The sequence below is a fragment of the Arachis hypogaea genome, chromosome 1 (assembly GCF_003086295.3).
Source record: "Arachis hypogaea cultivar Tifrunner chromosome 1, arahy.Tifrunner.gnm2.J5K5, whole genome shotgun sequence".
Lineage (NCBI taxonomy): Eukaryota > Viridiplantae > Streptophyta > Magnoliopsida > Fabales > Fabaceae > Arachis > Arachis hypogaea.
Window position 1 is genome coordinate 103,513,870 of NC_092036.1, and position 27,736 is coordinate 103,541,605.

General features: G+C 34.5%; 3 protein-coding genes and 1 pseudogene across 6 annotated transcripts; 2 read left to right on the top strand and 2 right to left on the bottom strand.

The window, feature by feature from the left end:
• LOC112705729 (peroxidase 42) lies at window positions 1-1,751 on the bottom strand. Its single transcript, XM_025756657.3, has 4 exons — window positions 1,365-1,751; window positions 1,106-1,294; window positions 844-1,009; window positions 1-756 (listed from the first exon to the last, which is right to left on the bottom strand). The coding sequence occupies exons 1-4, from the start codon at window positions 1,587-1,589 to the stop codon at window positions 329-331; spliced, it is 1,008 nt and encodes a 335-aa protein (XP_025612442.1). The 5' UTR covers window positions 1,590-1,751; the 3' UTR covers window positions 1-328.
• Window positions 1,752-4,652: 2,901 nt separating this feature from the next.
• Window positions 4,653-10,964, bottom strand: LOC112705737 (tRNA wybutosine-synthesizing protein 2/3/4). 4 transcript variants are annotated; one of them, XR_003811171.2, is made up of 9 exons: window positions 10,160-10,964; window positions 9,531-9,927; window positions 7,953-9,149; window positions 7,691-7,820; window positions 7,048-7,293; window positions 6,724-6,859; window positions 6,118-6,194; window positions 5,411-5,517; window positions 4,653-5,287 (listed from the first exon to the last, which is right to left on the bottom strand). XR_003811171.2 is itself a non-coding variant. In XM_072209127.1 (9 exons), the coding sequence occupies exons 1-9, from the start codon at window positions 10,908-10,910 to the stop codon at window positions 5,181-5,183; spliced, it is 3,174 nt and encodes a 1,057-aa protein (XP_072065228.1). In that variant the 5' UTR covers window positions 10,911-10,963; the 3' UTR covers window positions 4,653-5,180. The 4 variants fall into 4 exon arrangements, 2 of the variants coding, with proteins under 2 accessions (XP_072065228.1, XP_025612454.1); XR_011868481.1 differs by having other exon boundaries at window positions 5,375-5,517; XM_072209127.1 differs by having other exon boundaries at window positions 5,375-5,517; window positions 7,048-7,283; window positions 10,160-10,963.
• A 159-nt stretch (window positions 10,965-11,123) lies between these two features.
• Window positions 11,124-13,554, top strand: LOC112705746 (uncharacterized; annotated as a pseudogene).
• Window positions 13,555-16,706: 3,152 nt separating this feature from the next.
• LOC112705751 (starch synthase 3, chloroplastic/amyloplastic) lies at window positions 16,707-27,584 on the top strand. Its single transcript, XM_025756694.3, has 16 exons — window positions 16,707-17,151; window positions 17,340-17,397; window positions 17,488-18,669; window positions 19,291-19,505; window positions 20,246-20,516; window positions 21,008-21,183; window positions 21,604-21,711; window positions 22,044-22,153; window positions 23,176-23,281; window positions 23,703-23,873; window positions 24,348-24,476; window positions 24,947-25,129; window positions 25,835-25,966; window positions 26,056-26,167; window positions 26,452-26,575; window positions 26,947-27,584. The coding sequence occupies exons 1-16, from the start codon at window positions 17,014-17,016 to the stop codon at window positions 27,101-27,103; spliced, it is 3,372 nt and encodes a 1,123-aa protein (XP_025612479.1). The 5' UTR covers window positions 16,707-17,013; the 3' UTR covers window positions 27,104-27,584.
• The last annotated feature ends 152 nt before the right edge of the window (window positions 27,585-27,736 follow it).

Sequence of the window (27,736 nt, forward strand, 5' to 3'; positions counted from 1 at the left end):
TAACAATGGAAGCTACGCTTGTATACTACAATAATGAATAAGCATGAATGGGAGCGAGAACTGATAGCACATACATTGAACTGTGACTGCCACGCACCCATGCCATGCCATGCATCATCACATACATACACATACACATACACGACAGGCCCCACATCACATGCGTACATTATCATCATCATCATCATTCATAAGCATCAACATAGCTATTACCCACTATCCTTATTGCATAAAGAAAGAAAAAAGAAAAGCATCTAATTTGTGCAGAGATCTTGAGACACAGCAGCAACAGCAGCTTATTATTTTCGCAGAATTAGGCTTAAGAAAGCTAAGGCTCGTCGTCGGTGGTACGGATCTTGTTGGCAAGATTGCACTGCTTTCTAATCTCACCTTTAGAGCCAGTGAGAGGGTTGTTCTCAGACAGAATGGTAATGGCTCTGGAGAATTCCTTGAAGAAATAGTCCTGACTCTTAGCCATTTTCTTCACAAAAGGCTTAGTCCTTTTGTCATGGGCCAATTGGTGATCCACCAGCAAGAGCCCCTTGTTGTCCAAGATGTTCCTGTAGTAGTTGTTGTCCAGAACCATGGGGGTACCACGGTCATTTCTCACATACTGTACGGCCTTTGGGTCCGGAATGGAGTCCGGGCACTTCTTCAGCATGTGCGGCACATGCTCTGGGTTCAGCGCTGAGTCTACCTCCGGGTACAAACGGTGCACCAACTTCACGCAGTGGGTTCGCCCAACGCTGTGTGCTCCTGTCTCACGTTTAACACAATAATAATGAACCATAATAATGGACTATTAACTCAACCCTCAACATAATAAAATAGAGCATAGTATACCAAGTAATGCAACTACGCCGGGAGTGTCGATTCCCATGGCGCCAAACTTGTCGAGAACGGAAGAAATGGATTCATTGTGGTCTGGAAGGTACTGTTCAACGACCTCAGCTCTGCTCCTTCTACCATCCCTTCTTCCTGTTTTTAGAGGGATGTAAGGACCTCCTAGCTGCAAAGATTTGTAACTTGGATGTAACTAACAAAAACGAAGCAAGAATGACAAAGAAAGAAAGAAAGAAGAAAGAAAGAATTAAAGAATTGTTACAGAAACAATGCCATCTCTGGCAGAAAGGACAAGGATATCAGCACAGGAAACAACTCCAGGGCACTCTCTCTCCACAGCTTCCTTGATGGTCTCAATGTACCTGAAGTTCCTCAGCCCGAAGCTTCGGTCAGTCTCCTTCTCAGACAAGGTTCTTCTTGTGGAGTCCAAAAGCAGCGATGCATCACACCTCTGCTCTCATAAAACAAGTGTAATTAGTTATGGAAATTGGAAAGGCTGATTATTGATGAGCGATTATTACCTGAACAGCACAGTCATGGAAAATGTTCCTGAGCCAGGAGAATGCAGTGTTCTTGTGGCGCTTGTAGAGAAGCTTCACTTGTTCTTTGATGATGTCTTCAGCCTGAGGGCATGTCTCCTTGTAGAAGTTCATAACAAGGCCAGGATCATCTTCTTCCGCAAAAGCCAGTACTGCTGAAAAGGATACTAAAGCTAAGAAGAAGAGGAAACAAGTTTTGGGAGCCATTACTCTTCACTCTCCACTCTTTCCGATCCCACTAAAGAGTAGTGACCTACTTTCACTGCTTTCTCTTCTCCTTCTTAAATAACAATAAGACAGATAAATCTGCTAATAAAATACACTACTCTGTCAAGGCTTTAATGAGTTTTTTATTTATTTATTATTACGGTAATATTAGAAAGATAAACAAATAAATAAAATTTATTTTATTTAATATTTGTTAATTATTATAATAATAAATAAATACTAAATAAAATAAATTTTAATTATTATTTATTAATTTTTTGTTGTTAAATATTAATTATTGAACAATGCTAGGAGACCAACAATATTTGTAATTGATAATCATCAACTAGTCATCAATGATGATTTAATGGTATGAAATTGGTGTGAGATTTTATCCAATGGCTCACATTTCTCTGCTGGTTACATGCTGGTCAAAATGTAATAAAATTAGTGGCTCCTAAATTTTTTCTTAATTATTATTATATGAAAGATGCCTTGGCTTTTGAATTTTCATTATAAGAAGTGTTAGGGAGCAACAATTTTTATGTTTTATAATTATTAATTAATTATTAATAATATTTTTAATAATATGAAATTACATTTAATAATAAAAGATATTTTTTTAATAATTAAGTACTAACTATAAAATACAAAAATTATTGGCCTAAACTTTCCCATTCCGTTATTATTATTTATGAAAGGTGCCTCGGCTTGTGAATTTGATGCCATGTAATAATGATCAAACGCTCGGTGGGACTTCTTATCCTATTTTCGGGTTTGGGTTTAGTTAATAAATGCTTTAAAAATATATGTTAAAGTTATTATTAAGGTTTATTTAGTTAAGATATTAAATAAAAATATTTTTATTAAAAATATAAAAGAGTTTAAATTGTATTTATTCTGTATCTATTAAATAAAAATATTTAAAATTTTTTATTAATGATAAGTTTATTCTGTGTCTTAAGAGCACATATTAACTAAATTTTTATTATTAATAAGAATTTTTATATTTTTATCTTAATAAATGAATAATAAATATATTAAATTTAAATTTTACATTCTTTTTGTACAAACTCTTTTAATTAATAATGCTTTGAAGTTATACTGATATTTTGGAAACTTAAAAAAAATGCTCCAGTGGGTTTTTGTGAAGCACTTACACTGTTACACAAAGGGCTGAAAACAATGGCTCATGAATGATGTGAAGAGTTTACTGTACCTTATTATTACTATTATGGGTTTTTGTGAAGTAGTATAAATAAATAAGGTGAATTTTATGGTGTTTTTGTCTAATTTCTCTTTTAAAATAAAAAATAAAATGTTTAAAGTAAAAAATAAATCATATAAAATTTATTAAATATTATTTATTTACCTTTTTTAGTAACTTAGGTATAAAGTAATAGGCACTATAGTATTCACCAATAAATAAAGTCAATTCTGTAATATAGACTATAGTGTTTAAATTGTCTAAATTATCTTTTAAAGTAAAAAAATTAAATATTTAAGATTTATTAAATATTAACTAGTTATTTATTTTGGCAAATTAGATACCATTTGTAAAGTACCATAACAATCATCAGTAAATAAATAGCATGAAGCTGTTTTCATGCATTCAAAATCTATATATATATAAAACTTATTTTGGTAAAAAAGTTGTTTTCAATCGACAAAGTGCAACCAACAAAGCCGAGAAATTACAAAATTATTTCTGATTTAGTGAGACCATGTTATTCCTTACCATTATTGCTTAAAAAATAGGTGACTCAATGCAAGCACATTCAGTTTTCAAATGCATAGTATTGGATTTACTTTACACGCTACGCGGGTGATGGTGTCTTTATTTTAATTGGGATCTTGGGACAAGGAATCAACTAGTATTATTTTAAGCCACAGTAAGATTCAACTGGATGATTAAGATATGAGCAAGGACATGGATGTAAATACAAGAGCTCAGAACAGAGGAGCCTTTATCCCAGTTCCAATGGCAAGCTCATAGAAGACGTGAGGACTGAAGAACCATCTAAAAATGGAAGCAGAAGAAAAGTGTCATCACTCCTAACTCCTAGGCCTGTAAGCCACCCATAACGCGATCACGTTGACAAAAAGATGGGATTCCCAGAATAGGAGGCGGCTAAATTTGGTGGCTGATGGCGCAGGTTTAGCTTGCTGGCTGCGAAGCCGTAGCAGTAAGCCGTTTTGATCACCGACAATCTCTGTGCAAATAATCAATGGTGTGGGACACCTCATCACATTCATCACCAAAAGTCGCTATTTCCACTTCCACACTGCCTTTCAACTTGGGAAAATGCCACTGTATGCTCTTTAATTTCAAACGATAAAAAACGTCTTTGTCAGATAACTTGACCTTATATGCTCGTATCCTATATAATGTTGGAAGAATTTTAAATATAAACATTATTTAATCGTTTTAATCGTTAATTTCAAATATAAAAATTATATATAATATATATTAATTAAAATTAATGGTTAAAAATTTAAAACTACGGAAATATAATCATTTGAAATTTTTTTATATTGTATACTTTATGCAGTTTTCAGTTTTGTGACATATGAATATGATGAAACGAAAATTGCAAGATAAGGTTATTCGTGGACTGACTTAATTGGATCCACGTTTTGTTATTCAATTATTCATTGACAAAATGTAAAGAAGGTGTTGTGTCTAAAATCAGGGCCCCAAACTTACATGCACAAGTAGACAACTCATTCATTGCAGGGAAGGGAGATAAGCCAAAAATATGAGCTAAGAATACTGCCATCAGACGTAACTACTAACTACGGAAACCTTACTCTTAAGTCTTAACAGTTAACACATCACAATTCACAGCTTTTGAGGACTATCTTCTATACCTAAAAACATGGTTATATATTGAGCCTAGTCGAGCTCCGAAGGAATACCAAACCTTACACGGAAAATTTATCACCGAGGGCTACGAGTGTTACAACGAAGTTATGGATAATTGGATAGCGTTCTACCTTTTTTTTTTCCTTTTGATCCGAGATACCGCTAGTTTTGGTTGCATACTGAGATACTATTGGCGATTTGACGTTATACCACTTATTGGACCCATTGTCCAACTTTATTGTACAGACATGAATGAATTATGTTGCAACAAAATCTTGGCCCTAACAACGGAACTTTGGGCTTTAACATGGGCCAAACTCTGCAGTGGAAACAGTTTTGATGTACTACCAGAGAATCCAGACCAAATGAAAAAAAAATTAACACAAACCTTATATCAATAAACCCCACAAACCAAAAACAAAGAAAACGGTACATCAATTTGGTGCAGAAAAAGATTCCCTCCCCTCTTCTCCCTCCTTTGATGGATAGGATTAACTATTCTAGAACAACAAACTGTATACTGAGAACAAGATGAATAACAGTTACAACATCAACTGTAACTCTGTAAGTATGCAGAACCTGGAATGAGACACAAGTATGCCAATGCATGCAACATCTGCCAGTCTGATAATTGTTGAAGTTGAACATATTATAGCAATTGCTTTTGCTATCCGCACTGATTGCATGAAGAAGGCAGTTTTAAACCTCAGACCACGTCCCAATAGCTATCTTCTGATCTGTCTGCATCTTACATCTGCAACGACATGGCGAATGTGCGGAGCATACCATTTCACCCTCTCTACATGTTCTATTGAAACCTCCCAACAATAACCTGTGGAAAATCATAATGGTGTTGGGTAATCAATATTAGTTCCAGAAATTACATCATCATTTTTGCATTGAGACAAGCTCACTGTACATTTATTTTCCTTTTTGTAATGAAGAAAGCTGCTACCTTCAGATCTAGCAATTTCATCTATGGACTTCAACACATGATCAGTCCACTGACGTTCTTCAGTGTCCTTTGTATTCCCATGGACGTGTAATATTCCACCCTCTCTCCTGCAACATTGATTTCACGAGAAAGAGTGGAATTAGTTACCAATGGCCCACAAGTAAATCTGAGCTGAATTAAGCTAGCTATTTATGCAATGTAAAGATTTTTCTTGATTGTTCTATACAAATTTTATTACCCCACAGCACAAGTAAAACAGAAATTCTATATGTTTTTAGCTAAATGCAATTTTCCAGATGCATAAGTTTCAATCATGCAATTGATAAGATGACAGATGAACCTAAACTTTAGTATCATTATGAATAGAGTTGGTGAATAAGAACGGCTTGGGAATCAGGACGTGCATACATCATCTCAGATAATTTGTATTCATACAATAATTTATTTATTGGATAAGAACGATAAAGTATTTCATAATCAAATTCAAGCTGAATGAATAACTTAGCAGCTAATTAGACAGTTTCTCCCTCATTTCATTCATACCTTGATACATAAATAATATGGCAATATTTTAGAGAAATATCAGCAACTTAAGAAAATTAAGTTTAAGAGCAGGGAACATAGTCCCACGGTCATTTCAATTTCAACCATCCTGGATAATCATTTTGTGAGAAGAATCAAGGCAAAGAAAGCAATCATGCAATTACCTTAAAGCCCTGACAGCTGTGACCCAGCTACACTCGCTAGATGGAAGGAGACCAAGAGACACTCTATCAGCCATGTTCTGTAAGCAAAAAAATAGTGAAAGAGTGTTTACAGTGACTCATTGAGAAAGGTAAACAGTCAATGGACCGCTAGCCACATGTTTTGTTCCTTTGATTAATCTTTTCATCCCGCAAAGCTGATTTTACTAAATCTTTTCAAGTAAAAAAGAGAAGATACTTTTGATATGTAAAAATAAAATTAAAGTTACTGTAACAATCATCCCCTGGTTTCCTCTGCACAATTTTCTTCCCTTCATCTTCATTCAGAAGAGTATCTCTGATAATATGTCAAAGAAGTGCTTATTTTTTCTTTTTCTCAAGCTAACTATAAATTATCTTCACCGCTAAACAAAAAACAGATCCTCTCTTGTTTTTTGGTCATTAGACATGCGATTCTTAGAATAAAGCAAACTATTATAGAAGATTTTTTCAGTTGCTTGTCTTTATTTCCAAATTTGATCCTCACTTGATGTAGTGAGTTGAGACTCTAGTATTGAATTATCAGGAGAAGAAAAAATAAAACGAAAAATAAAATAAAATACTATATACCTTGGGGGCCATAATTCGATTATCTCCCTCAAGCACAATACAACGGTCAGCTACAGAGTTAGCTTGTAGATTATGTTTGAGTGCTTCTACCGCATGGGGATTCCACTCACACGCATATACAAGTTTTGCATGGGCCCTGCATAAGACCATGCAATCACACTATAAATAAACACAGGTTAACAAAAATAATATTAGAGGGAATAAAAAGAACCCAAGGAGGTTAAATAGTATTTTTCTCAAATAATACCCCAAATCCTAAGACAGCAAATATTAGAAGAGATTCTGTATAAAACAATGGCATGCCAGTACCAAAACACAGAATACCTGACAAGAAAAGGCAGCACAAAGTAGCCAATGCCAGCAAAGAGATCTACTATAACCTCATCTTTACAATCTAGCCTGGCCATCCGGAGCTTCTCGGATAGATTGCCCCATGAGAACATGCACTTTGTAGCATCAAAAGAATAAAGTATTCCATTTTCTCGATGATTGACCCAACCATTATCTCCAACAAGAATTTGCAATTTGCTATCTCTTGTACCAGTAGCAGCAACAGGGCCCTATCATACACTATTTACTAGTCATTTCAAGATATTTTTTTCCCATTCCAAAGATCAATCACTACATAGATATTTAATAATAAGGACTGAAAATTCACTACCCTTAACTGAAACTACATACAATGATGATTTAATACATTTTTTAAGAGAAAAATGCCACATTTAGCCTTTATAATCCATTTTCTGTTGGTAATTTCAGTGTTTTCTATATCTGTCAAAGTCATATCAGGAAATCCTTATCCTTGACATAAATTTTATGCATGCCACTTCAAGAAGATATCTTTACAAAAAGGGAAAATAGAAGAAAGGATCATGTGCATGGAAAACAATAAATCAGTAGGATGAAGTTCGTGGAGGAAAAGGCAAGAATATAATATTTATGCATTTTTCATGCATGTATGATTTACTTGGCGAGCAAGACGATGGGCCTTAAGTGATTTGGCAACAATGGGCCAAAGCTCCTCTGCGATGGAGTCCCACAAGGAATCCTTGAAAGAAGCCACTGGAACTATGACAATATCTCCAAGCCGATCCCACCTATAAGTCATAAAAGATTACTAAATAAAATATACAAAATTAGAGGAAGCACATACAAGAACAAAAGACATAAAAGCACAAAAATAACTGTGAAGATAGCAATCATTAGAGAAACAATTTTAATGAAAGAACCTTGTTGGCAATTCCTCTAGAAGCAATTCCGGTAGGCCTTTATGTTTAATCAAAGATGTTACAGCTTCATTCATCACTTTCAAAGGGGACTTGGCAGCTTTTCTTACTTCAACAACCTCGTCTACCAACATAATTGCACCATATTCAACGAGAAGATTCAATCCTTCAGAACAGGACAACTCATTTAACGAGTATCCATCTCGATTATGTGGTTTTGAGAAGATAAGTTCATTATTTCCATTAATTGCATCAGCTGAATGATGAATCCTTTTATTAAATAAAGTAACAAATTCCTTACGAACAGGAAAACGGATATGCATTCCACCCTCTTCAGAGCATGCCTTCCTCCCCAAGTCTAACCATCCAAATTTCTTCAATATGTCCTTCCCTGATTTGGCATATTTCTTTTCTAGTTGCAGGACATAATGTGATGCAATCTTCTGACTTTGGTTACTTAAACAAAGTAAGGCACCATTAACATCTGATTTTTCATTTTCCAATACATTTGGTGCATGTACAGGTTGGGATCCTTTAGAATGTTCAATCATATTCCCGTTTGTCCGTTCCCTCTGTATATTCATATGGTTGTCCTGATTCTTGATGGGCAAAGGATCATCACGTGAACATGTTACATGGAGCAAGTTGACTTTTGCTGGCTCACTAAACTTGGTTCCAAATGCATAGCATGCTGCACCACCACCAACAATAACAAGGTCATTACCAACAACGTTAGCTGTACTACGCACAAACAAATCTTTACCAACAGAATTAAGGGTAACATGCTTCCATAGACAAAGCTTCAAATCAAGTAAAGCTAACTCCTGACAATTTTGTCTGACTGGGCAACCACCAATAATGCCAAGAAAATTTTTATTCACAAACATTGAGTGTGAGAACCTAGCATGTGGAATCCTTCCAGCAGTCTTTTCCTTCTTCCACTGACACTTCTGAACATCAAACCTATATAAATCTCCAAGTGCTTTCCCACCAGTGTATCCACCAAACATATAAATCTGAGAATCAGATGCCACCATTGCATGAGAGTGGCGTGCACAAGGCCAGTCCCCACTAACTGGTATCTCTTTCCATTGTAAATTTTGTGTGTCAAGAATATAAAAGGAAGAAAATATAATATCGGTGTCAAGTCCTCCAAATACATAGATATTTGAACCCACCACAGCTGCAGCATGACGATGTCTATACAAAAAAACATTAACCTTACACTGTTAAAATACACAGAAAATATTGTTGCCAAATCAAGCTACAGCAAAAATGTTGCTATACAACTTAGAGATTCAATAAGTTGTAAGCATTTATGGACAGAATTATAATGTATGATTCCATAACATATAAACCATAAACAATTATCCTGAATAATCTATCCCCCCCCCCCCCCAAGCATTTATGGACAGAATTATAATATATGATTCAATAACATATAAACCATAAACATTTATCCTGAATAATCTATCCCCCCCCCCCCCCTCCCCCAAAAAAAAAAAAACTAGACAGTTGCATCATAACTGGCTTTCGTTTGAACTGGAGAAGGTACAATAAAAGAAAACTGTAAATCATTACCTGGGAGGAAAGACACTACCGCCGCATTGATGCAACCTCCAATAATTCTTAGTTGTATCAAGGATCCATACATCACTCAGAATTTTATCAGGACCAGTCCGACCTCCAATCACAAACATGCAATCTCCAACCAAGGAAGCTGTATGGCCTAGTCGTGGGGATGGAGACTCACATGCAGGAGTGCTGATCATTTCAAGATTGCCAGAACATGGATCAAGCAGCAACAAATCATCTCTTCTTGCATGTCTCCCTGGCCCTCCAAAGCCACCAAATACAACCACCTTGCCATTATCCAATGCACAAGCTGAATGGCCCCATAGAAAAAGTTTCTCCACTGGTTCACCAACAACTTCAACATGTGTAATTGGCACATTACAAACAGGAGAACCAACAAATCCTGCCAACCATTCAAAGATTCAGACTTTTTGATTGATATTAAATGGAAAGTTGTCCTGCAATCAGATACATATCAATATGTATCAGTATAATTACCCACGCATTTCATTACCGTATGATATTAATCATAAAGTTAATATATCTATAAATGTGGTGCTACAAAACATAAGCAAACAGCAGCAGCAACATGATATTCTAATCATCAAATACCATCATACTGAAATATCAAATACCTGAATAGGTGTCTCCATTCTCGTTTCCTGACCGAGACTCATTCTCAACTTCATAATGATCACAATTTGGCAGTAAATGGTTACCGATATCCGCAACCACAGATCCCCCTCCAAAACCATTGGAATGCTGCAACACTGCAAGGAACCTCTCAGTTCTCTTCCTATTAGCTTCCATCTTGTCGTTTGCGACCTGAACAAGATACCTAACATACTCAGGGTTCACCATAATCTTGCCAGTGTCCCCTAACGGCACCTCCAACCGTATCGAACAGCGAATCGCTATGATTACACGCTTGCTGGCGTTAGTGATGCCAGATTCCCTGAAACCACATGATATTGCGAGCCACACCAGCGACTGAGCAGAAGAGAGATCTTTGCACTCGACGGCGATGATGAGGGGCTCGAATCTGAAGACGAGTTCGGAGGGAACGGGTGAGGACTGAGTTGACTCGGAGGTGGGGAAGAGGAGGGAAAGGACGGAATCGGTATCGGCAGGATCGTGGGAAACGAAGAGCCAGGTGCCGCCTCTGGCTTTCTTCTTGGGAAGCGTTGAAACGGCATCGTTTTGAAGAGGCTGAGAGAGGATTGAGATTCTGCCGGAGCAGGAGCTTGTAGTGAAGTAGAAAGGGTGGTTGTTGAGTGCATTGATGAGAGGTATTATTGGAATGTCCAAACTGCCCTTTGGAGACTTGTCGTGCTCGGTTGAGTTCAACGATGATAGTGTTGCCGCTTTTCTCTTCTCAAACTCCATGCTTGCTGCTCAGTCTTCAGCTGTAACTGTAAAGTGTAAAGTAAACCCACCAAAAACCTCTTATGAGGAAGATTGAATAAGCTCTTTATTGGGCTCAGTTTATGGGCTTCATTATCCAAGGCCCAATAAAAGAGAGAACTCTAGACTCTAGTCAATAACGTTGTTCTGAAATTGTTATGGACTCTTGGGTTTTCGCTTGATGCTTCCTGCCATCAATCATCTACAGTTTGGTTATGGGGTACTCCTTTCTTCCACTGTGCTGGCCACTTGTGACGGCATCTGCCGATTCTCTTTCGCGTAGCGTCTTCTTTCGTCTGGAACTATTTCCGGTGGAGTGGGTGTGCCCAACCCATTTCCTTGACCAAAAGAAAAAAAAGGAGAGCTCACTCTTTTTTGGCGGCAGAAGGAGCTTCTCAAGGTAATTCCTCAGCTAAAATTTAAACTTTTACTTCTTCCCTATTTTATATTCCTTAGTTTTATCCATTATGTATTTTCTCTTTAAAGATTTTTTTATAATTATTTTAATAAACAGTGTACGTAGTATTTGGCTGGCTATTCGATGAAGTGGTATGATTTTGAGTTTCTTTTCATCCAAAAGTCGTAACCATTTGGCTCGAGCTTTTCATTCTGGTAAGCGTTTCTTAAACCCAAGTTCTGGAGATATTGTTTTCAGAGCTATTTGTGTTAACTTGAAGCATAGGAGATGGAGTGTGTTGGAGCGACTATCCCCCAAGCTCACCAGCTCCTTGGTGAGCCGAGTTGTTTGCGAGTTCCAGAACTCGCCACAGTTGGCTTTAGATTTTTATAACTGGGTTGGAGGGTTGTTCTCTCACTCATTAGATTCCTGTTGCACTTTGGTTCATGTGCTGGTGAAGTCAAGAAGATTTGATGAGGCATTATTTCTTCTGAAAAACTTGATTACTGAAGAGGGCACTCCTCCATTGGTGTTGTTGGAAGTATTGATAGAGAGTTATCGAAGATGTTGCTCTAGTATTGCGGCTTTTGATGCATTGGTGAGGGCTTGTACTCAGGTTGGGGCTACTGAAGGTGCTTATGATGTCATCTATAATTTAAGGAGCCGGGATTGTTTCATTACTATTCATGCTTGGAACAATGTCCTAAATTACTTGTTGCAATTGAATGAAATCGATAGGTTTTGGAATTTGTATAGAGGAATGGGTTCTTTTGGTTACATGGAAAATGTGAATACTTTTAGTTTGGTTATCTATGCTCTGTGTAAGGAATGCCGACTAGTGGAAGCTATTTCAGTGTTATATAGGATGATGAAGGGTGGAATTTTCCCTAATGTAGCCTCGTTTAACATAATCATAGACGCGGCGTGCAAGATTGGCAACTTGGGTCTTTCCTTGAAACTTTTTAAAAAGATGACCATGATGTCAGGGGATTTTGTTTGGCCCAATTCTGTTACTTACAACTCCATAATCAACGGATTCTGCAAAAATGGGAAATTATTACTTGCAGAAGAGATGCTTCGTAAAATGGTCAAGGCAAGTAGAAAGCCGAGTGTTCGAACATATGCTACTTTGATAGATGGTTATGCTAGGTGGGGAAGTTTGGAGGAAGCACTGAGGCTCTGTGATGTAATGGTGGAAAGGGGATTGGTCCCTAATAATGTTGTTTACAATTCGATTTTACATTGGCTTTATCGTGAAGGAGGTATTGAGGAAGCTTCTTTGCTACTAGCTGACATGATTGATAAGCATATATGCCCTGATCAGTACTCTTATGCAATCCTTACCAAAGGTCTTTGCAGAAATGGATATCTGACTGAAGCTCTTAAGCTTCATAGTCAGATTTTAGAATATAATCTAATACAAGATTCTTTTTCTCACAACATACTTCTTAACTATATATGCAAAAGAAAAAATATGGCAGTAGCCAAGCAACTATTGGGCAGCATGATTACCCGTGGCCTGGCTCCTGATGTTTATACATACGGAACTGTGATTGATGGATACTATAAACTAGGTAACACAAATGACGCGCTTCAAGTTTTTTATTGGATGATAAAGATGGATGAGAAGCCTAACTTGACAATATACAATTCTGTCATTAATGGTCTGTGTAAAATAGCCTCAACAGATGCTGCAGAATACATAGTTGATGAATTACGAAAGATAAGATTATTTGATGCGATGACCTTAATACCTTAATTAGTGGATATTGCACTGGCGAACAGATTGATAAAGTGTTTAATTTGACTATGGAAATGAAGAGCTTGGGAATTTCTGCGAATAGAGTCACGTATAATACACTGATAAACCTTCTCTGCAAGTGTGATTGCGAGGAAGAAGCAAAAGAATTGATGAAGATGATGATTGTCCAGGGTATTCGTCCTAATTTTGTAACATACACTACACTTGTTACTCACTTCATCAAGACATGTAGTCCTGATGAGGTGATTGCATTGCATAACTACATGATTCTAAAGGGAGTAGTCCCTCACCAGAAAACATATGATACCATTGTAGCACCACTTCTTTTAGAAGAAGGAAGAAAGAAAAAGTCATAATACATATATAGCAGTGTAAAAGGTTGTTCGGTCTCACAGTTTGTGACTTTTCCTGTTTTCCATTTTTTTTAAATACTAACAGATCATACCATTCATTCTTTGGTGTACCAACCACATGCATTTCTGTTAATTCATATTATTTCATTTTAATTTTGATGTCCTACATTAGCTTATCTTCTCTTAATTATATATTAACTATTGTACATTGGAAGTGCATTTTGCTAATTTTTGATACATAAATTGATATGCAGCTTGATTTATTATGTATGATTTATAAATAAAAATATATTTTTTGAATAGTCTTAACAAACCAATTGAGGTAACATAGCTCTTATTGCTGGATTTTGATTCTTGAATAACATAATTTTTTTTTGTTTTAGCCATTTATTTATGTAAAGAACCTTCTATATTTATGCACTTAGCTGGAGGATTGTGAGCCACTGTATTTTCTATGGGAAAAATATATCTATATTCTTTAATGTTAGAATATTTACTCGATAAAGTAGAATGTAACAATGATGAGGGATTTAAATAATTTATACAAGTATGATTTTTTTTTTATAAATTTATCAAAAGGAATAGGTCAAATTCCAGATAATAAAATTATAATATATGTTAATATAATTATAGCTGATAGCAGTTATTGTAACATTTAGGCATTTTTGAGATAGGATAAAATTATAGAAAAATAAAAATTAGTCAATAATTAGTCAACATGAATTTTGGATGTACAGTTCTAAAAATTCGAATGTGTAGTTTTTGAAATTTTTGGATGTGCAAACTTTACATAAATAATTATAAACTAATAACTATGCATAATAGAATAAAATGACAATTATAACTGACTCAGACATAATCACATTCTGAAATGTAGTAATTCTAAAAATAATCGCCGCATATTTATTTTTGACCTCGTAATAATAGGAAAGTATAAATTGCTCAGAGCCTTTGAATAAAATCACACAGATCTCATGTAAACCAAAATAAGAGCACAGATTCGATTTCACTTATTTTTTTTCCAGTTAATTTAAGTGAATCTTTATGAAGCATAAAGTTTTAGTGCTAAATTTTAATTTTGTTTTTAATATCTGTATTTTTTTATTTCAAACATCTTATTTTATTTAATTTTAGTTTTGTTAAAATTAATTTTTTCCCAACATATTCATTTTTCTATTATTATTTTCTTTTAAATAACAGCAACAATCATAATTATAGGAACCATAATGGTAATTAGTGTTTAATAGTAAAAATAATAGAAGAATAAAAAAGAATAATAAAAGAAAAAAATAATATTCCGAAAAAAGATTTAAAAAATAAAAAATGTTTGAAAAAATATTTAATTTTGATTAAAATATAAAAATATGGCAATAAAATCTAGAAACAAAATAAAACTTAACCCAAAACTAACAAAAGGACAACAAAGAATAGTTTACCCATAAATTAATGCAAATAGGGAATTAATACATGTCTGGATTCGGCAATTGGCACAAACCTCGTGTGAAGTTCCCTACATAGCAAGCCTCCATTTGATGACATGAATCTAAATGACGATTTAATACTCAAAGTGATCTTTAAACTTTTAAACAAATTTTAATTTTTAGTTTTTAAATTTTATAAATATGATTCACATTTAAAAATGACAATAAAATTTTACAGGAGAAAATTCTTTCTCTCTTCTATTTTATTTAGTAAAATATTTTTTATTTTTATCTTACCTTATTATAGATTTTCGTTTATTTTCTTTCTGTAGAGGAAGCGAATACTCACAGGTATATAAAAATATTTTTTAATTTTTTTTTTGAAAAAAAATAACACAATCATAATTTATAGGTTTAGCTAACCTGTGTTCTAAAAACACCTAATAAACTTATTATTAGTGAAAAATTTCAAAGTTTTCATTTAACGAATATAAAATAAATACATTAAAAATTTAAATTTTTTATATTTTTAACAAAAAAAATTTTATTTTGTAGTCTTAACATATGTCTTTAGGATAAATAGTAGATACATCCTAGAATCAAATATTATTCAACTAAATATATCAAATTAGAATATAATCCAAACAAAAATTCAACATAATTAATATACACAAAATTTCCAACATACAAATTAAAATAAAATATAATAGAAAATTTTTTATTATAGTTTGATGATAGTATTCTCCTCTTGTAATAACACAAATTTAAATAATTAGCTATGATAAATTTAAATATTATATATATCATTAATTTATTTCTTAAAAAAACTTTAAAAAAAATAAAGGTCATTAAATATAAACTTATATAAAAATATTTAAGATTTTTTTTCGTGAGAATTGTATGGATCTCTTATGAAGTGAATATTTCAATCCTCACTTCGGTCTCCATTTATTTGCGGAATAAGTTTCCATCTTTATAGAGATTTGTAAATCTCATTACTTCCTGTTGGGTTTTTTTTTTTTGGCCATTCTTACTCACATTATCCCAAAAATGATATGTATCATATGTTTTCGTATTTTTTAATTTTGATTTTGGATTTATAGCAGTCTTTTTTAATAATGTGTAAAATTTGGTATTTTTTAATATGAAAATCACAAATCTAACCATTTGATTTATAAAGTTTAACTTTTTAAAAATTTAAAACACAAAATCAACCGTTTGATTTATGAACTTACACAAATCTGATCTTTAAATTTATAAATTTCCAAAATTTGAATTAAGCTCTTCTCAAACTAGACTATCAATTTTTTCTTCTTTAGTTAGATATCTTTAATTTATATTTTGGAATTTTAAAAAAAATTGCTTCATATTAATTAAAAACATACAAACTCAATACATCATGAAAATTCATATCCAAAAAATGAGTCTTGCTTTGGAAATTTTTTTTTAATAAATACTATCTATAATATTAATTGTTTTAAGTTATTTAAGTACCAAAATTAAATAATAATTCTTTTATAGAGTCTAATATAATATCCAATTATCAATGTCAATATTCTTTTAATATTTATGCATCAAAAGTATTTTAAAATATAATACAAGTCAAATTCATAAAATGTAGAAATTAAATAAATAAATTAAGATTTCATAAATTAAATTGAAATTTACGTGCAAATCGCAAATTGAGACCAATTCCTTCTCACCGTTGCTTTCTCTCACCACGTCAGCCAATCTCTGGTCTCCTCTACTCTACATCCAACCCCACGTTAACACCAATCACGAGATCACCATCTACCGTCAATTTCATCAATACAACATAACTAATGAGAAATCAACGATCCCCTTAACGCTCCAAAATCAATACCATGTGGCTAACATACAGAGTATCATAATCAACGTATGGCCCAGATACTACACTCTTCTCCGCCGTTATCAGTACCACTACAACTATATATGATTTCGTTCCCTAATTCTTACAGCATTACATTAATTTATTATTTATAATACGAAAGATTAACTGTTTTGGTTGCACAGATTCAAAGAGAGAATGATTGCTGGATGAATAATTGCTCGTATATTTAAATTTACGTAATAGTGTAGTTGTTGTGAGGAAGAATTATTGGAAGGAATAGGAAGGCGCATACTAATAGGAATGGAGATGTCGCTGCAACTGCAAGTGCACTGCAAAACGACGGCGTTTGGTGATAGAAGAAGCTTTTTTCAGCAGAAGAAGACGACGCCATTTGGTGCTCCGGCCTTCTTTTTCTTCTCTCCTCACGGAGCATCAACTGTCAGTCACTCCTTATTCCCGCGATATATATATTTATATTATTTGTTTGGTTTCTGAAGTCATTCCAATTTCATGCTTTCTTAATGCTAATTTAATTTAATCATTACGAACGGTGGTTTGTTAGATCTCGATTTCATGCATTTGCTAAATATCTCCGAATCACACTTTATTTGTTTCGGTGTTCACAGTGGAGACGTGACTTCAAGGCTGGTTGTGTTTCTTCTTGCATTAACGCTAGTTCTTCAGGTTTGTTCTTTTGCTTCGTCATACTTATATAGTGATGATGTCCCAAACTACCCGTTTTCGTTTCTGTAATTGGCCTTTGTCTTTTGTTAGATTTTCCGCGTAGGAGACAGAAGAGAGCGTCCCCTGCAAGGCCTAAGGGTGGGCCTGGTTCAAAGGGTTTCACACCTAAATCACCAATTGAAACAAGCAATCGGAAGAGGGATAAAAAAAGTACTGGAATCAAGGGTGATTCTTTGACCCCAACAGTTAGTGAGGTGTCAGGGGATGATAAGAAAACCCTTGATGTTAACATTGATGCCGAGGAAGACGGCGCCGTTGGAGAACATGCAGAAGTTTCTGCAATTGATGAGGGGAATGTTGTAGACACTTCCATTGGGGATGTTGCGAATGGAAAAGATAAAGAGGCAAAGCCACTAGACTATGAAGAAATTCATGTTGATGATGAAGTAAACGAAGAAGAAGCTTCACATCTTTTCAAGTTAGGGTTGGAAGCAAATTATCGTAAACAAGAAATAGAGACGATTGCAGAGGATAACATTTCACGGGGGAACAAGCTGTTTGTATATCCTGCCGTAGTTAAGCCCAATCAAGATATAGAACTGTTCCTTAACAGGAGTCTTTCAATTTTAAGTAATGAGCCAGATGTTCTGATTATGGGTGCATTTAATGATTGGAAGTGGAAGCCTTTTACTATAAGGTTAAATAAAACACATATTAATGGTGATTGGTGGTCTTGCCAGGTGCATGTTCCAATGGAAGCTTATAAGGTAGACTTTGTGTTCTTCAATGGGCAAAGTGTGTATGACAATAATGACAAAAATGATTACTCGATACCTGTTGTTGGTGGAATGAATGCAAATGCATTTGAAGATTTCTTACTTGACGAGAAACGAAAAGAATCAGAAAGGCTGGCAAAGGAACAGGCTGAAAGGGAAAGACAGGAAGAAGAGCAGAGGCGAATTGAAGCAGAGAGAATTGCTCAAGAAGAGGACAGGTCACTGGCTAGGGGGGAGATCGCGAAAAGGAGAGAAGTGTTGCAGCAATTGATGCAAAAGGCTGCGAAATCCGTCGACTCAGTTTGGTATGTGGAACCTAATGAATTTGAAGGCAAGGACTCGGTCAGATTATGTTATAACAGAAGCTCTGGACCTCTTACACATTCAAATGAAGTATGGATTCATGGCGGGTATAATGATTGGAAGGATGGATTGTCAATTGCTGAAAGGCTTCTCAAATCAGGTTCAGAAGATGGTGATTGGTGGTATGCTGATGGTATGCTGACTTACATCTTCTATTCCTTATCTTCTGTTCTTTTATATCTTGTTCATTGAAATTAATTTTTTAATGGGTACAGAAAGTGTAGGAAGTTAGGAACAACCGCTATGTGAGATCTGTTTATCTTAGAAACAGATCTGTAGACGTAATTGAAGTTAAAAAAACTATATAAATGTGTTGTAATGTAATGCTATATTTTATGGTTCTGTTGATACATGATTGTGTTTGCAGAGTTTAGGGTTAGGAGATTTATGTAGTTATCCTCCATCTTATTCAAAATTTGAATTTTAAAAATTGTATTAGCATTTCTAACTCATTATTTTGGTTTCTATTGTCCGCATTCTTGCTGACAAAGAGAGATACAAATTTCTTTTGTGAGGTGTCAAAATGTGATACTTTTGGAAGTGGCTTAGAATAAGTTATCAATGTTCAAAGCAGGTCGGAGTCACCAAAAAAAAAAAAAAAAGCAGGTCGGGTCAATTACTTGTTAAGGCCATAAGAAAAGATAAACAGCTATTGCAATGATATCCTTAATATTAAAAATGGGAATCTTGAGCTTTTCCTTAGAATTATCTTGATGTTAAAGCAACTTCTTTAGTTCTCTCTCATTTGATGCAGTTGTTGTGCCTGATGAAGCCGTTGTCCTGGATTGGGTCTTTGCTAATGGTCCTCCTGGCAAAGCAAATGTGTATGATAACAATTGCCGTCAAGACTTCCATGCTAGTGTCACAAAGTTCACACCTGATGAAGAGTATTGGGCTGGGGAAGAGCAGTTGGTATACCAAAAACTCCAGCAGGAAAGGAGGCTAAGGGAGGAAGCTATACGTGCCAAGGTTAGTCTTTACATGAAATGACTTCCAGATTACCATAATGAGGCTCTAGCTAACATACCATGTTGGCATAAATAAAATATTTAGGCTGTCTGTTTCTGCTTATGTTCTTTTCTATTTGAAAATATGGAAAAATTAGTGGGGAATGTATGATTGTAATGTGGTATCTCATGTACAGTATATGAAATTCACCATGTTGGTTTTGGTAAGGCTGATACTTTGAATTCTTAAGCTGTGATGGCTGTGCTATGCTAGATTGATCCTTAATGCACTGTTTATCTGAAATATAGATGTCACGGACAAGAATTCTAGTTTCCAGGTTGTTTGGAGATCCCTGGAATTGAATTTTATAAAGAATTTGAATTCAATTCCCTGGCCTGTAATTAAAATGCAAAGAGAATTCAATTATGTAAAAACGTTCAAAAGTAAATTAGACCAAGATAGGTCTAATTTGTTTCAGTAAGACTTACAATTTAAATTAATATATCCAAAACACCCTTAAACATTATCTAGTATGTTGCCTCTTTTATTCATGAAGGATGAGATATTCAAAATAAAGAATTCAATTAATTTCATATACAGTCCAAACAATATGGAATTGAATTTAATTATGTAATTTACCGGTGTATTTCAAATATAAGAACTCATTCATAATACAATTGAATTCGGTTTTTAATAGAATTGAATTTGATGACATCTGTTCAAGCCAGTAATCTTAGTTATTGGACTTTTTCTTGTTGCAGGCTGAAAAAACAGCTCTCATGAAAGCTGAAACTAAGGAAAGAACTTTGAAAAGATTTTTGCTTTCTCAAAAGCATATTGTCTTTACTGAGCCTCTTGATGTTCAAGCAGGGAGCACAGTGACAGTATTTTATAACCCCTCTAACACAAATCTGAATGGAAAACCAGAGGTTTGGTTTAGAGGCTCATTTAATCGTTGGACCCATCGAAATGGTCCATTGCCACCTCAGAGAATGTTGCCTGCAGAGAATACTACTCATGTCAAAGCCTCTGGTGAGTCTGTTCCTACTTTACATTTGACACATAATTTGAACCTATTAAACTGTCACGTATTAGTATTGGGGATTTTAATGTTTCTTTAGTTGCTTGGTCGTTTTTTATTATCTCCTGCTAGAATTAGCTGGTACAATTGTGGTTAGCAGATTCCTGGTCTTTCTATTTAATGGATTGTGTTCGTAAGGTGTTTTCCAAGCTGTAGTCTAGCCATTGATCTACATGCTGAGTGTTTTCTTGTGAAAGGTTATGAAGAAAGCTCTAGGGCATTTGTGAAATGCATGAGTTACTATCTATTGTCAGAATGGTTGTCCATGAACATTGTATCATATTACAATAGCATATTAAGATGGACAATTTCATAATATTTTTACGGGTTTAGGTCCATGACTTAAAGGAAATAATGTATTTCTTTTAAAATAAAAAAATGGAAATAATGTATGTGTCTGCCTTACCCTTATTGCTGAATAAGTTCTATGATGCTTTTTCAGTTAGGGTTCCACAAGATGCATACATGATGGACTTTGTATTTTCTGAGAGACAAGATGGTGGAATTTTTGACAATAAATTTGGAATGGATTATCATGTACCTGTTTTTGGAGGTATTGCGAAGGAACCACCTATGCATATCATCCATATTGCTGTTGAGATGGCTCCAATTGCAAAGGTAAGTTAGCTTGTTCATGTTATGTCTATCTTATCATTCTATTGTCAAATTTTTTTTTTTTTTGGAATTTACAAGGAAGAAACCTTACCATTTATCCTGTGTGCGAAGCAGAAAACATTTTTGTCATAGAGAATTATGCTCTGAGCTCTTTATTAAAGAAATCTTCACACCAGTTGCAGATTGTTTTTACTGTCTGCATGCCTGTCTATGACAAAGGGGAATTTCAAATGTTGTGTGATTGAAAAATTCTCACTTTTGTTGAGTTAGCATCTGGAAAGTTTTAGACTTTTAGGTGTCAATATATATACATATATATACATATGTGTGTGTATATATATATATAATTTTTTTTTGGGGGTTGGGGGGGGGGGGGGGGGGATGATTTGAACATCTAATTTTGATGGTCTGTATCTTTTGCAGGTTGGAGGCCTTGGTGATGTTGTCACTAGTCTGTCCAGGGCAGTTCAGGATTTAAATCACAATGTCGACATTGTTCTTCCAAAGTATGATTGTTTGAACCTGAGCAATGTAAGCCTTTTTCTATTGCCTTGACACTTGTTACATCTTAAAACTCCACATTAGATATTTAAATTCTCATGAGTTTTCTGGTCTGTTCTTTTCAAAGAGTGATATAGCTTAAATGAAATTAATTGATAATCGGCGGGGGTGGGGGAGGGGAAGACAAATTTTATGAGTTGAGCATGCCTTGCGGTTGACCTTCAAGCATCTCTTTTAGTGGTTCTGTTCAAAGTTATAGATGGCTAGAGATTTCTCCATATTGGATTGAAATCTATATAGTGTAAGTGTGTTCATGTTATTTTTATTCCTGTAATAGCTGTAACTTGTTTCTTTTGATTCAGGTAAAAGACTTTAATTTTCACAAAACCTATTTTTGGAATGGGACTGAAATAAAAGTCTGGCATGGAAAAGTGGAAGGCCTTTCTGTCTACTTTCTCGAGCCTCAAAATGGGTAAGTGTTTTAGTTCTCCAGCCTTGAAATTCTTACTTTTTGTGGTTTATTGGTTCAACTCATGAGTAGTTTTATACATACAAACATTGAAATTCTAAAGAGCTAGCACCTTCGATGATTTTAATCAGAGCAAAGTAAACTATATTGAATTCTTATCTGCCCTGAAGATGTGGAACTGAAATTACTTTGTAATTTATTAACAATCAATGGTGTGTAACCTTTGTATTTACTTTTAAATCCAGTGATTGATGAATTTTTATGCTAGAGTAATGCTTGCTTTGAGGCTTGATATGACATGCAAAGATAAGCTGCACTTACTATATTTTGTAGTTGAACTTGATATTTATTTATTAATAAATTTCCTTGATAACAACCTAAGGTTTGGATTCCATTAGAGATCATTTGATTGCATGTAAATAATGTAATCTTCCTGTTGGATGTCCATTCCTTTGATAGGGTTGGCACCATCTTTTTAGAAAATTGGTAGGGTGATGGTGATCAAACCATGCTTATGAGAAATTCGCTTGGTACACTTTCAACAAACTTAGGGAGATCTAAGCTACTTAATACCAAAAATGGGGACTAAATACTTTCACGTATTAGAAGATTCTGCTATTTAGGTGTGTCTCATTATGGAGTAATTTTTACAGAAGTACTCTTGCAGACATTAAGCAGTACAATAGAAGGTTGAATGATAGTTTTTGGGGAGCACCAACCATGGCCAATGAGATAATCTCTATCACCACTTCAAAATCAGTTGAATGCAGGAAGATATTTTCTTCATGTGGAAACATATTAAATCACAAGGAAACATGAAAAAACTGAAAAAAAAAATCCAATGTGGCATTATCACTTGTGAAAACCTCAGAAGTCTATATTGATAATTGGTTTTAAGATTGTATCTGCAATGTTTATGCCTTTATAAACACATCCAGTAAGTATATCTTTTTGAAGCATTTGTTACCTTCATGATCGTTGTTTTTAAGATGATCATTAACAAGATTATATATTCTTTTCTGCAGATTCTTCAATACTGGCTGTGTATATGGTTGTCAGAATGATGCTGAAAGATTTGGTTTTTTTTGTCATGCTGCTCTTGAATTTCTACTTCAAAATGGATTTCAGCCTGTAAGATATATCATTTTAGTGACTCAACTGTATTATAGATAACTTCCATGACACGTTTCTTCTTGTCATAAGAGTGGGACTTAAAGTGCGCATTTTATTGATACTGACTACTGACTCAACATTCTCTCTCATTCCACTAAAGCCAAAAATTAAAGTGCGGGAAATTATTATCTGGTTCATTAGCAGCCCTGCAGAGAGATAGTAGCTGAAAAGTAGATTTATTTGCATTTATTTGTGTAATTGAAACCAAAAGCTTCCTATACATAAAATAAATACAATGAAAGAATATGTATTATATGAGCAACAACTGCTTTACCAAATATCAATCCTTTGTTTGTCATTTTTTTGGCAGAAGACTACACTAATTTAATTAATAGTTTGTTTCCTACTTTGTATTTAATTGTCTCTTGACAATGGGCAGGATATAATCCACTGTCACGATTGGTCAAGTGCACCAGTTGCATGGCTATCTAAAGAACAGTATACACATTATGGTCTAAGTAAAGCAAAGGTTGTCTTTACAATTCATAACCTTGAATTTGGAGCCCAACTCATTGGAAAAGCTATGGCTTATGCTGACAAGGCTACAACTGTAAGTACTTGTTTGCTAACTTTCATGTTGCACTATTATTCAGCTTTAATATTTCCTTTATTCATTCTGAATTTCATATTTCTTCTCTCAATATGTTAGAGGAATTTGCAAGCATATAGTAGTGATTTCCCCCCTCTACCCCTGTAATGTTTAGATATTTAAAGCTCAATTTAATGGAAAGGGGAAAAAAATTCGATTTAATGGAAAGGGAAAAAAAAATAAGTTGGTTAGGAAAATATTGTGGACATATATCATCTCATCTAGCTAGAATTTGTTGTATCTCACACTTACAAATCTATGCTATGAAACGAAAATCTTTTCCACCTCATAATATACCTTCAATATAAATCTTGCCAACAGATGCACATTTGAATGTTAACACTAAAGAACCAGTAGTATTGGAAGGTAGGATAAGCTTGATTATTATTTTCCATCTTTTTGGTAATCTGATATTCTTAATGAACATATTGGCAGGTATCCCCCACTTACTCTAGGGAGGTTGCTGGAAATCCTGCAGTTGCTCCACATCTTCACAAGTTCCATGGTATAATAAATGGAATTGACCCAGATATATGGGATCCATATAATGATGATTTCATTCCTGTAAGTAAAAATCAGAGTTTCTTGTCTGTTTTTGTTTTATTTTATTTATGTCAAGTTTAAATCCAAACCCCAAAACTTTCTCCTTGATGTTTTGAAAGATTGTATAGATGTATGGATACTCAAATCTGTATACATATGCAACATAGGTGCTGAATAACCATCTGTTCTTCCTGTCTTTTTGTTTGTCTTAGATTAGATTGATGACTCCTATCTTATATTAGTTATTATCCGTGTCCCGAAAACAATGCAAACGGTCGTCATCTTATGTAACTCAAATGGACTGATGAAATAGTGTGTGCTGTTGAGTTCGGTAACAACCGCAATTAGTTGATAGCAATAACGTTAGTGTACCCCTTGTACCTGACCTGTACTAATTTTCTAGTTGGTTGTTTTATTAATTTTATGAGGATATTTACAGTTTCAATTATCTAGTTTTGAATAGTTCCAGTTCCAATATAACTTTTTTGCAGGTACCATATACATCAGAAAATGTTGTTGAAGGCAAAAAAGCTGCTAAAGAAGCCTTGCAACAAAGGCTTGGCTTGAAAAGAGGTGATCTTCCTTTAGTGGGAGTTATTTCCCGGTTAACTCATCAGAAAGGAATCCATCTCATCAAGCATGCCATGTGGCGCACCCTAGAACGTGGTGGACAGGTTGTCTCCTTTTTCTGTTTTATATCAACAGGCAACTATCATGTACACATGATGTCTGCATGATGGCAGAATGTTGACTTGCAACAATATTATTTTTGCTAGAATATAGTCAAGCTTTAAGATCAAGTAGTTCTTTGATAATTGACAAGGTATTAGTCGAAGCTTCTTTGACTAGGTTGTGTTAGGTTCATTCCTCATCATCCTATCACATATATAAGAAGCCAGTTTCGGGTTGTCTCGTAAGAGATCCAGATTTTAAACAGTTTAGGTTAGAGATGCTAACTGTAGATGATGAGTGGTATCTTCCCCTCAGACATCTTTCTGCATTGGGTATGTGATTATTTTGTTGTGATATTGATTATAACTTATAAGCCAAATGGGGGTAAGTCTTGTGGCAGTGGTTAACCTGGTAACTTAGAAGCTGTGGGTTTATTTCCCAGAACAGGCTCTTTGATTGTGGGGATAAAGTTGCATATATTTATCCTCTTTAAGAGTTAAGAGTTAAGGCTTAGGGCCTGACGAGATGAGAATCTACTAGGCCATCCTTGTTATTGATTATAATCAAAGGATTGATTTGAAAGCAAGGAATACTAATGTTTATTTAGCTTTCTACTTCAATGCTTTACCTTGGGATATGGAAAATTTTTTTATTTTGCTTTCTACTTCAAATGCTTTACCATGGGTTGTGAAAATAATTGAATGCAGGTTGTATTACTTGGTTCAGCTCCAGATCCTCGTATTCAACGCGAATTTGAGGATTTAGCCAGTCAATTGCAATCCGCTCATCATGACCATGCTAGATTCTGTCTTTCTTACAATGAGCCTCTGTCACACTTGGTAATTGAAAATCTTCGATAACATTTTACCTTGTTTTTATGTACGGCCTAATGGGGGCATTGATGCTCATTTGAACATTTTTGTTCTAGATATATGCTGGTGCAGATTTCATTCTAGTTCCTTCAATTTTTGAGCCATGTGGTCTTACTCAGCTCACAGCAATGAGATATGGCTCAATACCTGTAGTACGAAAAACTGGAGGTTTGTTCGTGTTTTATTATTATTATTCAGCTAAATAATAATTTTTCTTGTTGGCGTACCATCATTTTATATAACTTATGTGTGGTTGGTTTACGAGGTCCATATATCTTAACATGTGATATACAGTTTCATTTTTTCCTTGGTAATGCATCTGATAGTCTAGTTTTGCTTCTTTCAAGCAGTGATGTCCATCATATGAACAAATAGAAATGAATCTGTATTCAGCTTTCATGTTCTTTCCACTATGGTTTGGTACAGTTACACATCTGAATATAATTTTGCAGGACTTTACGATACTGTATTTGACGTTGATCATGACAAGGATAGAGCAGAGGCACAGGGTCATGAACCAAATGGGTTTAGTTTTGATGGAGCTGATGTTGGAGGTGTTGATTATGCTCTTAATAGGTGAGTTATATGCTGTACTGTGTGACCTGGCATCTGTATTTCAACTTGAGAAAACCAAATTTTTCAACAGTACAACTCCAATAGTTGACATTTCATTGTCAGAATTTTCAGAAGTAAAATCATCGCCATCATAATCCGTGATGGATTCTAAATTCTTTCAGGGCAAAACACTTGTAGGGACAAGGTCCTTATGTTATGCATGTCAAGCTCAATTATACACTTTCCTTGTTACATGCGTACAATTCATTCTTACTAAGAAATGGAATTTCCTTTTTTCTAATTACATTATTCGCGCAAACACACAGACACCTGCTTTCTAGTCCTATATTTTTTTGTGGTTGCAATATAAATTTTACAATGGATTATTTCAGGGCAATATCAGCTTGGTATGAGGCTCGTGATTGGTTTAACAGTTTATGCAAGGCAGTGATGGAGCAAGACTGGTCGTGGAACCGACCTGCTCTTGACTATCTGGAGCTTTATCATTCCGCATGCAAGTTAGTAGACGGAAAGGGAGGTGCAAATTAAGTTTCTTCTGTTTGTACAGGTTTCTAGTAAGTGGCAGTAGATAAATTGATTGCATATGGTGAATCCCACTCGAAAATAATTAAGAGGTGACGTGCTTTTACGGATGAGCTTCAAATGGTTCATTTTTATTAGCTTGCAATAAAATAAGTTTTCTTCTATGCCTTTAGACAAATTAGATTATTGAACCCCTGAATTGTGATGTAATAGTTTTACAGGTATAAGGTGTTCAAATTTTGCTTGAGCTTAAATAATGTCTATTGGCAACGAATAATGTTGTGTAGAGTAAAAAATTTTGACCGATACTTGCCATTCGACACTTGATCTGGAAGATCGAGCTATGCCTATACATTGTTAGAATGAGAGACTCCTATAAGTTGTGTAGTCTGTAGTGATTGCAATTATTTGGAGAATAAGACAATTATTCAGATGTTAACATTGAAATTGGGAAATTGCATGAATTCTTGTTGTTGCTGAATGTTAATTTGGAAGCTTTGTGATTCTCCTTTTTTTGGATTTGTAATGCAATTGTGACCCGTAACAAATTGTAACTATAAAATGGATTGCCTGAAGTCCAGCATGGATTCTCGATGTATGTTGAAAACTTTAAGGGGTTTCTATTATAAATAAATAAAA

What these genes read in the sequence shown, in the direction of transcription:
- LOC112705729 (XM_025756657.3), bottom strand. Translation starts at nt 1,589, where the DNA reads ATGGCTCCCAAAACTTGTTTCCTCTTCTTCTTAGCTTTAGTATCCTTT. An exon ending in CCAGAGATGGCATTGTTTCT is followed by an intron (nt 1,010 to 1,105) that starts GTAACAATTCTT and finishes AAATCTTTGCAG; the next exon opens with CTAGGAGGTCCTTACATCCC. An exon ending in CGGCGTAGTTGCATTACTTG is followed by an intron (nt 757 to 843) that starts GTATACTATGCT and finishes AACGTGAGACAG; the next exon opens with GAGCACACAGCGTTGGGCGA.
- LOC112705737 (XM_072209127.1), bottom strand. Translation starts at nt 10,910, where the DNA reads ATGGAGTTTGAGAAGAGAAAAGCGGCAACACTATCATCGTTGAACTCA. An exon ending in CTAGAGGAATTGCCAACAAG is followed by an intron (nt 7,821 to 7,952) that starts GTTCTTTCATTA and finishes TATGACTTATAG; the next exon opens with GTGGGATCGGCTTGGAGATA. An exon ending in ACAGCTGTCAGGGCTTTAAG is followed by an intron (nt 5,518 to 6,117) that starts GTAATTGCATGA and finishes TCAATGTTGCAG; the next exon opens with GAGAGAGGGTGGAATATTAC.
- LOC112705751 (XM_025756694.3), top strand. Translation starts at nt 17,014, where the DNA reads ATGGAGATGTCGCTGCAACTGCAAGTGCACTGCAAAACGACGGCGTTT. An exon ending in TACTCATGTCAAAGCCTCTG is followed by an intron (nt 20,517 to 21,007) that starts GTGAGTCTGTTC and finishes ATGCTTTTTCAG; the next exon opens with TTAGGGTTCCACAAGATGCA. An exon ending in ATGCTGACAAGGCTACAACT is followed by an intron (nt 23,874 to 24,347) that starts GTAAGTACTTGT and finishes ACATATTGGCAG; the next exon opens with GTATCCCCCACTTACTCTAG.